Source organism: Protomyctophum parallelum, assembly GCF_964188405.1.
Source record: "Protomyctophum parallelum genome assembly, chromosome: 17".
Classification (NCBI taxonomy): Eukaryota; Metazoa; Chordata; class Actinopteri; order Myctophiformes; family Myctophidae; genus Protomyctophum; species Protomyctophum parallelum.
The window spans coordinates 33912727-33930228 of NC_139719.1; the positions used below are offsets into that span (position 1 = coordinate 33912727).

Sequence of the window (17502 nt, forward strand, 5' to 3'; positions counted from 1 at the left end):
TCATTTGTTAAAATAAATCGAAGGAAAAGAAAAAGGAAAAAAACGTTCGGCGTGGAGTTTCTATTGATCTTCCTTGGCTTTGATGCCATTATTTACATGGCCAGATTCGCATGATGGGTCTCTTCAGATATCCAATCACGTTCAGAATCGGGATTCATTGGCCAATGACGTCGTTTGGTGGGCGGAACATGCTCTGTGCACTTCCCAAAGAAATCATCCCATGGATTGACTTGTTTGTTGTCGAGCAAGATGGAGTTCCTCTTGGGTAATCCTTACAGTACCCCGGTGGGGCATTGCATTGGTATGTATCCCGCTACTTCAGAAATTATGTTGAATGCCATTTAATATATTATACCTGGTCTGTAATGTATATAACCTGGTTGCCATGGTGTTTAACTGTGTCAATGAGTTCTTCCTAACTGTCGAGCCACGGTTAGCCTCCCAGCTACTTGCTAACGTAACAGTATCTGTCATCGAGCTAGATTATAGTTCATAACGATCAGACCGGCGATGTTGTTTTCTGACATTAGTCAGGCAGTTAACGTACGGTCCTCTGTGATCAGTCCAAACGCAGCCATCCACCCAAAAGCAAACTGCTGCCTTGAATGACAGCTGAGCTAACGTTAGCCAAGCTAGTTAGCAACAATATGTATATAGCGTTCCAGATAGTTATATGAAATGTTTTCAACATGATAAATTAACTTTTTGGTTTTCAGAGAGGGCCACCGATGGCTCTCTTCAAAGTGAAGACTGGACCCTTAACATGGAAATATGTGACATCATCAATGAAACAGAGGATGGGTGAGTATCCATGGAGAATCAAGTGATTTTCCATAATGGTATTGATTAACTGTAGTGGTGCTTGATTTATGCTAATTGTATTGACAGCGCAAAACTGCTGCGTGGAAGACAGTCATTACTTTGTCTCAGCCAGGCCCTACAATTATCTGGCTGGCCAGTCACTATAGGTTTTTCACAGGCCAAGTTCTTATCTCACTTCTCCCAGCAGCATTAACCTTGTGCAAGAAGAAAGTTGTTGTATGAAGTCCATGTCTTGTTTGATCAGTGGATGATAACTGGGTTAGGTGACTCACACCCATAATATTAGGCAAATCTCTAAACGGAGGAATTGCACTTTTCGTCTTGCTGTGGAGTTGGCCTAATATTTCCAATTCACAAAGTTACATTGTACTTCCCGATATTTTACTATGTAGAAAGATCAGTGTAAACACTAAGGGAGAGAATGATTAACAGCTCCAGCTTGTGTTTCACTCTGCATTCTTATGGCGAACTACACCAATGCCTGTCATAAACACTGCCAATTATTTTATTTTTGTTTGTTGTAAAAAGCCTTATCAATTCATTTGATGGCTTTGATCAAGTGCAACATTGTCCTAGACCTAGTCTGTCTAGTCTCACGTGTGTGTCTGTGTGTGTGTGTGTGTGTGTGTGTGTGTGTGTGTGTGTGTGTGTGTGTGTGTGTGTAGGCCAAAGGATGCCATCAGAGCAGTGAAGAAGAGACTGAATGGCAACAGGAACTACAGGGAAGTGATGCTGGCTTTGACAGTAAGTGGGAGATGACATCATTATTATGATGTCATTATCATAACAGCCAGGGTCATAACACAGATTTATTAGTATTATGGTTGTTCTTAATCATAAAGAGATAAATAATATTAATTATTCCACTGAGGTCAAAAGCAGAGGCTCTTTACAATAGGTACATTAAAATATGACCACACTGTTTAACAGTATTTTAAAGGTTTCGATAGATATCATTCACTATAACTTGATGGGAATTGGGATAGGAATGTGAGATAAAGGGCATTTGTATTCATTCCTGTTGGCACAATAGTGATTCCTACACTGTGAGCATTAATCTAACTCTGTTATAGTGTGAAAATCGTCCCACGTGGGTTACATTTCACTGTGTGAGAAGAACTTGTCTGACTAGTTTTCAATTTTTGTGCATTATACCAGTAAGCATTTTCTGAAACTCTCATTCCCTCCCTACCTTTGTACCTCTCTCCCCTTCAGGTCCTTGAGACATGTGTGAAGAACTGTGGCCATCGTTTCCATTCCCTTGTAACCAGTAGGGACTTTATCGATGGGGTGCTTGTTAAAATCATCTCTCCTAAAAACAACCCTCCCACCATTGTACAAGACAAAGTCCTCGCCTTGATTCAGGTATTGTTAACATAATGTAGTAATTACCCCATGTAAATGATTCGTGTCTGTCAAGTACATGTGCGCATTGTGCGGTGTCGTGCACTGTCTGAAAAGTCAGCAGTATGAAAATAAATAGGAGCTTAGGATAGTTGTGGGGTGTTGCTCCTGTGAAGAGATGGGCTACGACTTAGCCACTGACTTGGAGATTTTGAGATGAGAGTTGTAGAAGCAGACCCTATGTGTTTGATACTACACACGTGAAACTAACAGAGCCGCGGGGGTTGTCCTGTTCTATGATCCACAAGCAGAGCCTCAGATGATGTATTGTACAGTGGCTGTATAGCAGCCAGCAGAAAGTCTCTAGTTACTGTTCTAGCTCAGGTAACCTTGGTAGGCTCAGGTGGGCCGCTCTTATTTCCTCCAGGAAAGCTATGAACATGCTTCCCAGATAGATCTGTGGCTGAGAGGCAAGCAGAATTAGGTACAACTCAAATTTACAATAGATTTATGCACCACCATAACCTATAAAGATGTATTATGATTCTGTGGTAATGCAGTGTAATGGTAAATGTTGCTATGTCAGTGCATTTTACTCTACATTTCTTGACTCAAGTTGATGTGAATCAACGGAATAATGAAGAGAAGAGAGTCCGCACACAGGTTTGCTCCGATGGTGTTTTCTTTTATTTAAAACACCATAATACAAGACACAACGTTTAGGCCTCAGGCGGCCTTCATCAGATCATCACCTGATGAAGGCCGCCTGCAGCCGAAACGTAGTGTCTTGTATTATGGTGTTATAAATAAAAGAAAACACCATCGGAGTAAACCTGTGTCCGGACTCTCTTCACTGTATGTCCTGTAATGTCATGCATGTCGAATGTCATGTTTTTATGTTCTGTGTGGACCCCAGGAAGATTATCTGCTGCTATGCACCAGCTAATGGGGGTCCTAATAAAACTCTAAAACTCTAAAACTGTACTTACCTTAGTCCAGCACCAGACAGGAACTGGATGTGCGCTAGCCACCTGCTTTTTAATCAACGGAATAAGACATTACCAACTATTTCACACCAAAACATGATTACTTCAAAAGAGTCTCTGACTCTCTAGAATTTAGAGTGGAATTAGGCCTGGGACAATATGTGATGTACAGGTTGAGCTCAATTATCTTTTTTCTTTTTCATGCTTAAAGCAAACATAAAAAGTCCAGCAGGTGAATTTGGATGAGACAGAAATCTCATCCAAATTAAATTCTAAACTCATTCAATGTCTCTGATCTTGTACTGGTAAATAGCTGTCCTCTGCTCCTACTCTCTTCTAGGCGTGGGCTGATGCCTTCAGGAGTAGTCCAGACCTCACAGGCGTTGTTCACATCTACGAGGAGCTGAAGAGGAAAGGCATCGAGTTCCCCATGTCAGACCTGGAGACACTGTCTCCCATACACACACCTCACCGGGTAGGGGCAGCCTTTCACTGTCTCCCATACACACACCTCACCGGGTAGGGGCAGCCTTTCACTGTCTCCCATACACACACCTCACCGGGTAGGGGCAGCCTTTCATGCAAACACACGCAGCATATGCTTTATGCATCTAATTGAGGGCATTTTAAATTAATGTAATGAGCCATTATTGCCATATCCTATAAGATGGATAAGATATGAAAATGCAATTACACTAATTGTGCAACCGCGTGCGTGTGTCTGTACAATTTAGGCATTTAGCAGATGCTCTCTTAATCCAAAGCGATTTACAGTAGGCAAGAACAACATGTGGTAATACATCAAATACATAGAAATAGTCATCAAGGATCATAACCAAGCTAAGAGTAAGAACCTTAACATCCGTCTTAACAGTAGAGTATCTGTAAAATGAAACTCTTAATGTTACTTATCTGTGTCTCTTCTTTAAAGCCGGCATCTGCTCCGGAGGGGGAGTCAGCCCTTCAGAAGTACAGTGCCCCCACACAGCCTCCACCTCCGCCGCAGCCCCAGCCCCAGCCTCAGCCCCCGCCCCAGCCCGCTTCGCACACTGTCCCCCCAGCCTACGCCACTCTCCCTCAGGTCCCAAACATTCACGCATCTGGCTCTATCAACCCCACGCCAGAGCAGGTACGATGGGACAGCGCGGTCCCACCACTGTGAAACATTTTCGTTTTTCTGACAACGCATGCCTGTTAGCAGTTAGCACAGTCATTCCGGTACACCTCTGACAGTTGTATTTGTAAAAATCATAAGGGGGTAAAAATCTTCTTGGGCCTAACTGCTGTTGTGTCGACGAGACCACACATTCTATGTAATAATATTGCTAGACTCAAGGGACGCGCTAGGCTTTCAGATCCACCTTATTGTAATGGACACCCTTGATCTACAATTTGTCTCCTATGCCCTCCAGATTTGCCGGCTGCGCAGTGAGCTGGACATTGTGCGCGGGAACACCAAGGTGATGTCAGAGATGCTTACAGAGATGGTACCAGGACAGGAGGACCCTTCAGACCATGAACTGCTTCAGGTTAGACCCAACTCTTCCTGAAGAAGATCCTAAGGGATCGAAACGTTGAGTCAAATAAACCAGTGGAGCTGAGTTTTCATACCAGTGTTGCGGACTCTTGTACTGCCTTTTGTCCAGCACCTGGGCTAGAGTGGAGGTGCATGCTCTATTTCCTTTGTTAGACCCAACTCTCTCTCTGTGTGTGTCAAAAAAAAGTATACATTTCAGCTCGGCAACATTGAAAGCAAAATATATATATATTCCAGAGGCCACTAGAGGCTGAAATGAATTGTTTACGTGCAATCGTGCATTGATTTTTGTGTATTTAGGAGCTGAACCGGACCTGTAGAGCCATGCAACAGAGGATAATGGAGCTCATCTCCTGTGTCTCCAATGAGGAGGTCACTGAAGAGTTGCTCCATGTTAACGATGACCTCAACAACATATTCCTACGCTATGAGAGGTTAAAACACCCCCCTTTTTAATACAGATAGAAGGAATTCTGATGATGCATGTTAGCAAGTACTTAATGTGTTTATTTTCCCCCCGATTTTTGTTCTTTTCCTCATCAGGTACGAGCGGTTTAGGTCAGGGCGGTCTTCTGTTCAGGGTGCCAACAATGGGGTGAGTCGCCTTTACTTCAGGTCGTTAAACATCCAACGGCCACTTGCACAGTTTCATACAATCTGAATGCTTCCTGCTACCCTGTTCTGTGTTGCCGTTCCATCCCTCACTGCATGGTGTTCAGCAAATGTTTTCTTTCCTTTTCTTTTGGTCATTCTTTTGTGTCCACTGTTATAATTAGGGCTTCAAACCCTGTTTTGGCCTCAGTGGTTAGTAGATTTGCCAGCAAATTTAATCTAGGGAATTTGATTACAATTAAACTACTTGTTCTACCAGTCAGCTTGACCAGACCTCCTAATGAGGTCTGGTTAAATAATAGATTTGTTTGTATTACTAGTAGTTTTTAAACGAATTATTTAAAAACAAAACGCACAAAACGCACTAACACGTTGGAACCGTAGGACAGGTATACTCGTCCTGAGTAATTCATTTTGCGGCATGCACTGGTCTCGCACGACGAGCAGGCTCGTCTTAAGGCGTTTAATATCGCTAGAACATTGCCTCGCTGTGTTTCATTTTTTGAACGGCTCCGTTTGCTACAGTATGCACCATTGCTAGGGCCCCGAAAAAAGCCTGCAAAGTTGTGTCCTAAAACAGAAGCCAAAGCGCTGTCCGTGGTGTTGAACAGATCTTCGATGTTCGGGGGTCTTTTCTGATTATCTGGGGAGCAAGATGGGAACATTGGCGTTTTCTAGAGCATGTATGGACCTCATTTTAGCTAGGTAGCATTGATGCTTTTCTTTAGCGTCACAAACGGAAGCGCATCATAGTGGAATGGCCAGAAATCCCCGGCACCCAAGCGCCATATCACCTTCGTCCAGCAGGTGGCACTCAATGTGTGAATCGGAAAGTAATTGGTAGAATAATCACTAAGAAAATAATACATAACTGCAGCTCTAGTTACCATGTACCTCCTTTGACACTGTAGGCTGGTGGTGGTTTCTCTCCCTGATTTGATTTCACTATCGGCTGTCTAAATCTGCATGTGATGTTGCTGCTCATCCTGTTCAATGTCATATGTTGTGTTCACACGGGCAGACGCAAAGACAATGAGAATATCATTTGGAGCAGTTACTGTACATGCATCATTGTGTCTTTGCATGGTCATGTCGCTGGCTTCCATTGACTATGAATGGTAGACTATATCTTTGCATCTGCCCGTGTGCTGGCGTCAGGCCAACCCAATGTCTTCCAACACGGCATGTTAATGGTATTCATTATTTGTTTGTTTTTTCCTTTCTGTTTTTGTGTGTCTTTTTTATGGCTAGCTGAGGCAGGCAAGTATGAATGTCTTGTCACCCTCCCTCGTGCACTACGTATTTTCTGTATTTTGGCCCCAGAGGAGCTGTTAAAACAAGGCTGGATAATATGGGTTCTTCCTCCACCAATATGATTTGCCCCATATAGCATGTTTTGACCAAGCTGTCCCCATTGTAAAAGACCCAGAGGCAGATATTGATTGACAGTTGGTAATGGAATACAAGCTTTTTTTTGTGTTGGAAATTGGAATAGTACATACTGTCATAGTCACTGAGATAATAGTCACTGAGATAATCTCTTATGTTCTGCCTTTGAGTTGTGATAAGCCACAGCTTATGAGTAAGGCTTAATTTATACTTTGTCACACGAACCTTTCGGTAACATTTTCAACAGAAGAAACCGTCAACGTGACCCACATCAATGATTTTTAATATTGTCATTTTTGTTGAGCGAAAGAGTCGTGCAATGAAGTACCAATTAGCCTAAAGTACCCTAGTGTTCCTCCTATCCTTTCCCTCCCAGTGCTCTTTAGCTTCTTAAGGGGTATTTAATATATGACTAACACCCCCCTGGGCATAAAGCTTTCAGTTAATAATGCAGCAGTACCCTGCCAAGAATGTCAGCAGATTTCATGGTCTTACATCACTCTAAACTACTGTCACACCCCTGTTCTGTGAGCAAATACTTTTTTTTTTTAAATATTTTTTTATCCCACGATTTTGTAACCCATTTTTCACCCCTGTGTCAATCATCTAATGTGATCCTGGGCTCTACACACCCTCCACCAACCTAGTCCCCATATATGGGGGACAAGGGGAGAGCAACGGACTTGGACTCATACTTGAATGAATCTCAACTCTGTGTGTAATTCAGCAATATTCTTCACTGCCACTGTCAGCCCCCTTAAGAAAAACTGTTTCATAATGAGCTTTGTTCGTCGTTTGAACATTTTCATGCTTTCCTGGAATTAACCTGTAAATATTAATGTGAATGTATGCACATGCCCTTATTTATTCATTTTTACTACACGCTTGGGAGTGTTTGCATTTATAAAGCACGGTTAAGGTACTTCCTTGCATAAAGAGAATTATTTTGCTGAACTTGCAGCCATTGTCCCTAATAAATATTCTCTTCTCCTCCATTTCAGGGGTACAGTAATACCTATAGTCTAGGTGTCATACCCTTTTTGAAGTGACCGTCATTCCCCAACTCTGTTTTGTGCCAGGTGTTGAGTGAGGCTACAGAGGACAACCTGATTGACCTGGGCCCAGGCTCTCCAGCTGTGGTCAGCAACATGCCCAGCGCCATGCCCAGCGCAGCTCCCAGCAACCTGCCCCCCAATCTCATCACTCAGACGGCCGGGCCCTCTTCCCCTTCTTTGGCTTCACGCCTGGCTGGCCTCGGTTTGTAACAACACCCCTTGTTACCAGCAAGTAGCTTTGTGAGGTAGTGATTTGATGATGTCATCAGAGAGGGACCCTCTGAAGAATAACAAGGGTTTAAAACTAATAATCTTTTCATTATTTTCTGTTGCACTTAACTCATATGATGTTGGGAAAAGAGCCAGGCCACTGTGACGGTCCCTACAAACCCGGAGCGTGACTAATGAGCAGTCCCAAAACACAAATTCATTCACTCATTCATACATTCATACTTTTACTACTTACTACTTACGTTGAAAAATCGACCTCATTTCGAAAACTAATTAGGCCACTTTATGGCCTCATGTTCTGTGTGGATGTACTCATGACACAACAGCAGTTTAAATTAATGCAAATTAATCACACGAAATGAACGCTCCTGGTGTTGAAGGACCTTGACTCAGCCAATTACTACTGTTATCAGCTGCTTGTGATGTTGGTCATCTAGGATCTGATGGATGAATTTATAAGCTAAATTGAGACCCCAGCCTATAATGTATTGATCAGAACTTTAGATACATAAAAACCCTTTTTTTAATTGGGTGATTGAGTAAATTTTTTTTTAACTTTATTTAACCAGTAAAAAACACATTCAGATGGAGTCTCTTTTACAAGTGTGAACTGGTCAAGAGGCAGAAACAAAATTACACTTCAATGCTACATGTCAATTTTCACAACAGCCAAATAATACATCCATGACATAACTCAAGAAACCTATATAAAGTATACAACAAATCTCCAACAATGGTACCCTAACAATGACCGGGTGCAAGAAATTGTGAACAAGAGTATATACACAATGTACATTTTAAAACGGGGGGAAAAAGGGCCTATGCAAAGGCTAGTAGCCTACACGTCCGAACATGTGCAGGTGTTGGACTGTACATTTAAGATGACTCTTTTGAAACTTCTCAAAGGAATTTTTTAGGACAATTTTAGTCTGGTTTGTAGGTCATTCCACGACCAGGGCCCAAAGAAAGCAAGACACTTTTTACCCCCCTCAGATTTGAAGGCTGGCATTAGAATTCTGTAACAACATTCTGTAACAATATTATTTTGCTAAAGACTTAACCAATTAATTTATCCTAATTGCCTATAATACATGAGGAAGAAAGCGCACATTTGATGCTTGCCTTGTACTATCACATTCTGCTTTTGGACGGTACCACCAACTTTTGTTGTTTTTTGTTTCAATCTGTTCAGACATGGGTTCAGATAGTGTAAGTGGCACTTTGAGTTCCCTGCCCAGCTGCAAACCTCCCCCAGCTGCCCAGGATGACTTTGACATGTTCGCCCAAACCAGAACTGGAGTTGTGTCTGAACCATGCAAGACGTAAGTAAGGCTAGGCAATAAATCACCTTCTCAAAGTAATTCTGCACAAACTCCTCTCTGTCCCAAATGAAAACGACCATTCATTGCCATAAGACTATAACGACTTATGTCCATGTCTGTCACTTACCAGGGCTTCTGTGGAAGACGGCATTGCCACAAGTAGCCTTCCCCCCACTCTGGACATACGACAACCAACCATTGGAGGGGTGAGTCCTCAACGAAGCAAGCTTTCCCACATAGGCTTCTCTTTCATCTTTTATATTCACTATTGGCATCACTTCTAGGCAAACGCTATCATTTCAACATGCATACTGTACTGTGTGTGTGTGTGTATTGTGTGAGTATGGCCCAATCTCAATTGCCTCCCTCAAGCCCTGAGCCCTGGACCCTCATTGACTTTAATGACGTCAGCTGTAAGTGCTTGAGGGTGAGAGGCTGCAAGGGCTCCAAATTGTTGTGAAAGAAATGGGACAGCACTTTGAAGATGAGTCCGCCATTCATGACACTTTGCATCACTTTATACAAACTGTCCTCATTCACAGCCAGTGCCTACCTACATGCTTGGCCTATTTATACATGTCTATCATGTCTATTTTAGTATTTAAGATGATCGTTTTATTATTAGTTTAATAAATACACTTTCCTGTGTGATATGAGTTGTAATATTCATATATAATAATATGCATTATACATTTAATTTCCATATTCTTTTACTTTGCTCATTAGTCATTTCTCATCATATTTCCCTTAATATTATTATTGTTATTAAATATACAGCCTATATCCTTCCATTCCGTCTCCTTTTGAGAACAGTGAGAAAGCACTATTGTGTTTGTTGACATTCTAATCGCGATACATAACTAATTTGCATACCTAAATGAGGATCCCCCTCATTCCACTGGTAACGCTATGAACTGTGGGTAATTTATTTGCCAAAGTCAGCCTAAAGTCAGCATCGACGCTGACTTTGGCAAAGGGCACATAAAGGGGCGGGGCTGAGCCCTCACTGACTTACCGATTTCAAATGGGACATCCCTCAAGCCCTCGCAGACTTCACATGAACGCGCAGCTAAATCAGTGAGGGCTCATTGAGTCAGCAAGGGAGTGGATTGGGATTGGGCCTAAGTATACACGCAGTGGGCTGTAACATCATCAATCTGGCATTTTTTCCACATGTGCTGTTTGTTGACTACTGCGGGTTAAATGTCTTTTTTGTTTAGCCTTCAAGGCTTGTAGTAATTTTCATTCATACATTTTCATTTGGTTTTTGGATTATTTTATTTTATTTTTTGTTCTGTAATCTTGGAAAGGTAAGAAGAAAGACTGTTTGCACTATAAAGGCTTTTAGCCTCTTGCTAACTATAGAAGTTGCTGAAGCAAAGCAAGTGCTATTTCATTAATACTACTTTTTGTTTGAATGAAGACTTTAGTCCCAGTAGAATTGCATGGCTTTGAAATATTTAACCTTCAGCTTTCACTCTACTGACCTGTAGCAAGGCATGGAAATAATAATAAATAGTAATTTATTTTAGTTATTGACTGCAGACGGCAGGATTGAACCACTTCATCTGTCCAGCCCAAATCCTTGGCTGACAACACAGGATCGTATAACATTTGTTTTTGTTATACACAAAAGTGGCATCCAGCACATCAATTATATTCACAAGGTCATTCCACATGCCTGGCTAGGCCGTTCAAATCACTGAGCACCAGGGATCCAGATATGGGTCAGATGTATAATGTGTTATATTGATCATGTTTTTCATGATCAATAAAGATGTCAATCAATCAAGAGCTATTTTTTCTGGTAACTAATCATTAATTGGTTAAACTTTTCTATCCCAAGAAACTACTTGCCTGGGTGAAGAGTGAAATTAACTGGTTAACTTTGGAACCCGACAGTGCCACTGCAGCCAGTTATTATATAAATGTTATTTCCTGCCCTGCTGTCAGGCATGATGACGTTGGTTTGCCCTATTTAGGCTTTCTGGCATTCCATGGCATGCCCAATTTTTTATGTAATGTATTTGTTTTTGTGTGAGTGTGCATTGTTTGATTGATGTGGATGTCTTTATGTCATAAATCAGTGTGATTATGCACACTGTTCAAAGACTGTCTGTGGCCCTTACTTATCAAACTGTAAATACATAGATTGACCACCATATTGGCAGGGGATACTTGCCGTAGCTCCACTGCAAGAACGTTTTCATACCAAAATTCCATATATTACATTGACAGTCAAATACAAAATGTGGATATATGGTTACCAAGTATCGTATATCATGACAAAACTACATGTCGGACATTTGTAAAATCAAATGCTTGGAAAAACTGTAGAGAATTCAGCGAGTTTAAGATGTTTTTACTTGTGGAGAGAACTCATGATAAATGGGGCATACATGCAATGCCGTTGCCGTTTCCTCCACCCATACAGCGTCTGTTAAGTTGACACATCAATACTCGACCATTCTTATGCTGTGATTGGCGAGATACAACCGTTTCATAAATCATAAAGGAGGCATCATTCACAGCCAACTTCTCCTTTGTACATAGTGTATTTGTTGATGACATATCATTATTTGTTTATGCTCTGTTGATTGATTGAATACATAGGTCAACAATGGAAAAGAGTCCCCAGGACATTTTAATGTCTGAATGTACCTCGTGCTGTTTACTAATAAAGTATTCAATCAATCAAACATTGTATGAACCCTGTCGTGATCTGCACTGGTTTCTACATTGATAAATAATGGCCATTTTGTTCCATTAAATCTTGCTTGCACTTTTCACAATCCATTCTTAAGTTTCGTTAAGTTGACATTCAAGTTAAATTGCTTTCTATTATTTTTTTTGTTTTGTTTGCTTTTTCCCCCCTTTTTTTTGTGGGGTGGGATATTTTCTGTTGTGGCCCTGCTGCCCCGGCCACCTGTGGCGGTGTGTGGGTGCTGCCTCCTAGGTTGCTGGAGGCCAATCCTCTGTCATGGATGACATAGAGGAGTGGCTGTGTACTGATGTGGTGAGATCATCATGATTTTACTTCTGCCTGACTCCTTATTTGTTTTTTCTTTTCTTTTCCATAGTGTGTACTTCTCCCTTCTCACCTGTTGGTTTTTAAAGTGCTAATGTAACACATTCACCTTTCCATTTCCTCACTTTGTGACCAATCATGTGTGTGTGTGTGTGTGTGTGTGTGTGTGTGTGTGTGTGTGTATCCACTGTAGCATTTTCATTAGTTACTAACCGTGTGTTTTGTTGTAGGATGGGGTGGGGCAGAATTACTTTATAAAAGGGTTAGCCTATCTGTGTTTTGGTGCTCACTGGTAGATAATCGAATAATATTTATGATTGTAGGAGTGGAAAATAATATCGACTGTTGAATGACAATCCATGTAATATGTTAAGTTTTCACACAGACGTGTAGAAGGTGCTTTCCAACAGACTATAATTGAGGGCATAGAAAACATTTATGGTGTTTGTGGTGTGGTATTAACATTTTTGAAGCCAACTTTGACTTTGCCATTCTGTCTATTTTGTTATTCTGACTTGGTTTTAAACTTTTTTACCTTTCTCCACAGCAAGGAGATGAGGGCGAGGAAGGAGTGACAAGTGAAGGTGAGACATGGTCGTTTTTTTACTCTGATCATGGGCTACATTTCAGTATTTGCCATTTTATTCCCAGATGCCAAATTTCCATCATTTCTTTCCACGTTCCTTTTGCCTTCCTCTCTTCCAGAGTTTGACAAATTCCTAGAGGAGAGAGCCAAAGCAGCTGAGATGGCACCCAGCCTTCCGTCGCCACCCAATGGTGAACCAGGGGCTGCGCAGGGAACCCCGAGCCGCAAAAAGGCAGACCGTCAAGATCAGGATGGCCTCTTCGCCATGTAGACATTCACCCTCACCCTTGACCCCACCCCACACACATGCCCCTCCCCAAGCCCGGCCTATGGTCTGACCAGCTCAGAAGCAACATTGTAGGACGTACTGTCACGCATCTGTGTGATGTGTTTGCACATACACACGGCATATGGTTCATTCCAGAGTGCACCATCACAAATCCTTCAGCTAAACGATATCGAGCTGCACTACACAGATTTATTTTTATCCCTTTGATTAATCTCCATGTTTCATCTTATTTTTTTAATTAACAGTTAACTTTGTCAGTCAAAAGGGAACGACCCCCACCCCAAAAAAGCCTACAGAGGAAACCCTGCTTCTTGTGGACTTCAGGCCAGCAACATCAGATAGCTTCTCCATGTTAAAGTCCCCCCTCCAGTTAAGTATTTACAAAAACTTTGTATGATAATTTTTTATTTTATATGGTTTTCCCACAAAAAGTAAACGAATGAAATCTGAAAAGTGGCTGGAAGCACATCTACTCATTGAAATATTCTCAATCTATGAATATGGGTGACATCATACAGCCCACTCAGATTTTGAGGCAGTACAGAAAAGCTCCCCATATCGTTGTTGTCGGGCAGAAACCATATCTTCATATTTCTTTAGTTTTTCTTAACCCATTCTGACCTGAGATCAGATTCATACGAGGTTTCCGCCGGACACACACTGGTCTGATGAACCCATTCTGACCTGAGATCAGATTCTAGAAATGTCAGTCGCTCTTCGATTTTTCAAAAATAGCAGACCTACAAGCTCGTATCGCGCCACTCGGTGGCGCGATATGAGCTTGTAGATCTGCTATTTTTCAATAGATAAAGCATAACATGATGCCGACACCAAAATGGGTGCCCGTTCAGAATGGGTTAAAGGACAACTTTAGTTTTTTTTCAACCAAGCTTCATGTTTTAGGTTGTTACTGCAGAAAGTAAAAGGTAAGTGTTAATTGTTTTTCATTTGCTGCTTCCTTTCGTGTTAGCCATTTTTGACAGGGCATTCAAACATCGTCCTAAATATGTATTATTTTACAAGAAAATATGGTGATTTATTTTTGTATTATTTACTATAGTCCTACTAGACCCTAGCCTCGGTCCCAGGCTTACTTGTCTGCAAAAAGAAAAGCCTGGTCACAACCTAAGGCAGAGAAGCTATCGATGGTTGTATACTCCGGAATATCCGTCGGATGTATTCCCCCCCGGATACGATATTTTCCCGGCCAATCACAACACTTGTTTCATTCGCGGAGAATGTAAACTGATTTGTAAAGCATCAACGTCATTTCCTTGGGCGATACTTCCAATAAAATCCCGCACTTCCGCTGATAGTCTTTTCAGTTAAGGTCTTGCCCAGGGTGACTAGACCCCAATAAATTATATCTGGCCACAAAAGATCACGGGATCTATTGAATGTGACAAACTGAAACAAAAAATGCAATTCATTATTGAGCCTACGGCACACAGTATGGCATGAGGCATCCCCCTAGTACTTCTACCTTCACATGCAGTAGATCCTGTGATTTTGTTTTTGTGGCCAGATGTAATTTCCTGGGTGCTAGTAGGACTATAGTACATATTAATAAAGAAATTGCTGTACAATTTTGTAAAAAATGACTTATTTAGCCCCATGTTCGAATGCCCCCCCCCCCTTCCTGTCAAAAATAGCTAAAATCGCTAAAACGAAAGAAAGCAGCAAATTAAGAAAAAATAACACTCACCTTTTTCTTTGTCTAATAACAACCTAAAACTTGAACCTTTGTTGAAAAATAAAATAAAGTTGTCCTTTAAATGAATGCCCTACTACTTCAAACAAGCGTGTCACACAGAAGTAGTGAAAATAGCAGATCTACAAGCTCATGTGTTTTCTTTTGTTTTTCTTTTGTTTTTGTTTTTTTAAATAATAATAAAGGAACTATTTTGGACATAAGATTTCCACCCGACAGCAATGATATGAAGAATGTGAAAAGTGCACTCTAGCTGCAGTTCTGCACATGTAACAATCTGCAGAGTCAACATCACACCTCCTTCCTGTTCCCACAGAGGGATGATCAGATGAGGCAGATTACAATAGAAGTTAATTAAACTTCTTGTAGGACCTCTGTTTTTCTGCATGCATTAATATCAACCTTTAAATATAAGTTAGTTTTGGTTTTCTTAACGAACAGAAGGGAAAAAAAAGACTTGGTAGCATTAATTGTGAGATTTTATTTTTGTAGTGTCAGCCCATGACATTTGCTCCCTGTCATTTTAAGACTGTCAGTCTTGGTTGTTGATGACCTTCTGTTCTGGTGTTATTTTTTTTGTTTTGTTTTTAAGTAGGTCTGTCTTGTATATCTGTAAATGACATGTAGAACTGATGAGCTGTGTATTAATTATGCTGTATAAGGGAGACGTCTGTTTATATCAGATTATGATGAAGAGATCTTGTCCTCTTCTTCTGGTCTTATACAGGATTTTGCAGTGCATACAGAAGTAATTTGACACACCGAGTTAAAGCTGTGTCAGAAAAGAAAGGGAATAGGAAACATGTAGAGTCCAAGCTAGGGCAACACTTACAGGCAAATGATTGACAAAAATAGAAAAATCATTTAATTTTGTTATTTTTGCATTAACCTGTGTCAGTTGTCTTAGACCAAGATATAAATATAATTATTTTGCAGAGATTTCATTAGCCCACAGTTAGATATTACTTTCAGTAATGAAGTGTTGGAAGTGCACTGTGATAAGATAGTTGTAAGAGAGATCAATACAAACTAAATGCACTCAAAAACTATCCACATGCTGGATTATACTAATGATCATCATTATGTTGAAGACTGACATGAGATAAATAAGACTGAATTAATGTACAGCTATTTATGCTGAATGTCGACTGTTTGACATAGAATTTTCAGGACCAAAGTTTATTCCCCCCCCCTTGTTGGTTTTTGAAAAGGAATTCAGAATGAATTTATTCTCAGTTGTTGATCCACTGTTGTGCTTGGTCTCCATGTTTATATCCAAGCTTGTGATGTGAATCAAATAACTACACTATGAGAGCTGTTCCCACTCATTCTAGCGCAAGTCTCCTATTATTTCTTCATGCTGACATCTTAAAAGGTCTGACCTTTCAATGTGACATTTGTTTTCAGAAATGAGCTTGCCACAGACATAGTGCTACAAATGAGACATTTTACTCTTGACAATAATAAATGCAATGTGTCACAATCACAAGGTTCAAATCGCCACTCACACTTGACAGTCACAATACCTTCAGCTAGCTGGACAATGACGCACATTTAAAAAATATATTGTGTAAGCTGTAATTAATGAGAAATGTTGGAAAATAATTGAGCAAAGTGTAGAAATAATTTATTTAGCTTAATTCTTTTATTTCTGATCAGTATTTTGAAATGGGTTTTATTGTACAAAAGAAAGTGTGTGCATGTGTGTGTGTCTGTGCGTGTGTGTGGTCTTTGTTTATGGAGTTCAGACTTTCCTACTTTTTATACATTGCTGCTGGCTAATGTGTATTGTATTGTTTGAAATGGTTTAATGGTTATTCTTGCTGTTGGTTGAATTGTTTTCACACAGACATGTGTAGCCATACACTTATGCTGTAATGTATAACAAGTGGCTAGGTAGACATTGTGGCTGCTATCATTAATATTCTTTGAAGCCTAAGAAAATTTACAAAATGATCCCTCTTTTGATAATCGGCATACAATATATGTATACGCCGGACTGGCCAGCACATAACAAAATACAGACATTTGCATATTTTATGAGAGACACTTTCTACAAAGAATCAGCATTGCACATTCTGTGAGAATTTCCTTTCCCTTACTGTATCATTGTTTGTTTAGTAGTGTATGTCAGTCATGCTGTAAGGCAAAGGTCTGTGTGAGTGATGAATGACTAATGAAGACGCCTCCAAATATTTCATTTGAAATAATGTATACCACACTTGTTTGACACTCCAAAATCTACATTGGCCTAGCTCATATCAATGTTAACTCTTGACTGTTTATATTTCTTTGTCCAAAAGTAATCAAACACAATAGATGTCTTTGTGTACAGTATGTAACCTGGATAATATAAAAGGGACATTGATGAGGGAGAATGCGCTGTGTGACTGCTACTACTTTCCTAAGTTTTGCTCCATCTCTCTTCTCTATTTGTGTTTGACTTATGCATGAACTCTAATAAAACAAATGGCAGTGTTATATCCGCTCTTATGGTTTTGTGTTTTTTTATACACATTTATTTCGAGAAAGACTTAGCGAGGCCTCGCAGGCCTGTGTGTGTCTGTCTGTCTGATGTGTTTAATCTTGG

General features: G+C 40.6%; 1 protein-coding gene across 2 annotated transcripts; it reads left to right on the plus strand.

Annotated features, from left to right (window-relative positions):
- The first annotated feature begins 213 nt into the window (after positions 1–213).
- On the plus strand, positions 214–17400 carry tom1l2b (target of myb1 like 2 membrane trafficking protein b). Of its 2 annotated transcripts, XM_083787782.1 has the most exons (15): positions 214–301; positions 717–801; positions 1488–1566; positions 2038–2187; positions 3493–3627; positions 4084–4281; positions 4565–4681; positions 4990–5123; positions 5233–5284; positions 7770–7947; positions 9169–9298; positions 9429–9504; positions 12255–12314; positions 12874–12910; positions 13032–17400. In XM_083787782.1, the coding sequence occupies exons 1-15, from the start codon at positions 250–252 to the stop codon at positions 13181–13183; spliced, it is 1635 nt and encodes a 544-aa protein (XP_083643908.1). In that variant the 5' UTR covers positions 214–249; the 3' UTR covers positions 13184–17400. The 2 variants fall into 2 exon arrangements, with proteins under 2 accessions (XP_083643908.1, XP_083643909.1); XM_083787783.1 differs by lacking the exon at positions 12255–12314.
- The last annotated feature ends 102 nt before the right edge of the window (positions 17401–17502 follow it).

Coding starts and splice junctions, on each gene's coding strand:
- tom1l2b (XM_083787782.1), top strand. CDS start 250: ATGGAGTTCCTCTTGGGTAATCCTTACAGTACCCCGGTGGGGCATTGC. Junction 302..716: donor CCCGGTGGGGCATTGCATTG/GTATGTATCCCG, acceptor TTTGGTTTTCAG/AGAGGGCCACCGATGGCTCT. Junction 12,315..12,873: donor AGTGGCTGTGTACTGATGTG/GTGAGATCATCA, acceptor CTTTCTCCACAG/CAAGGAGATGAGGGCGAGGA.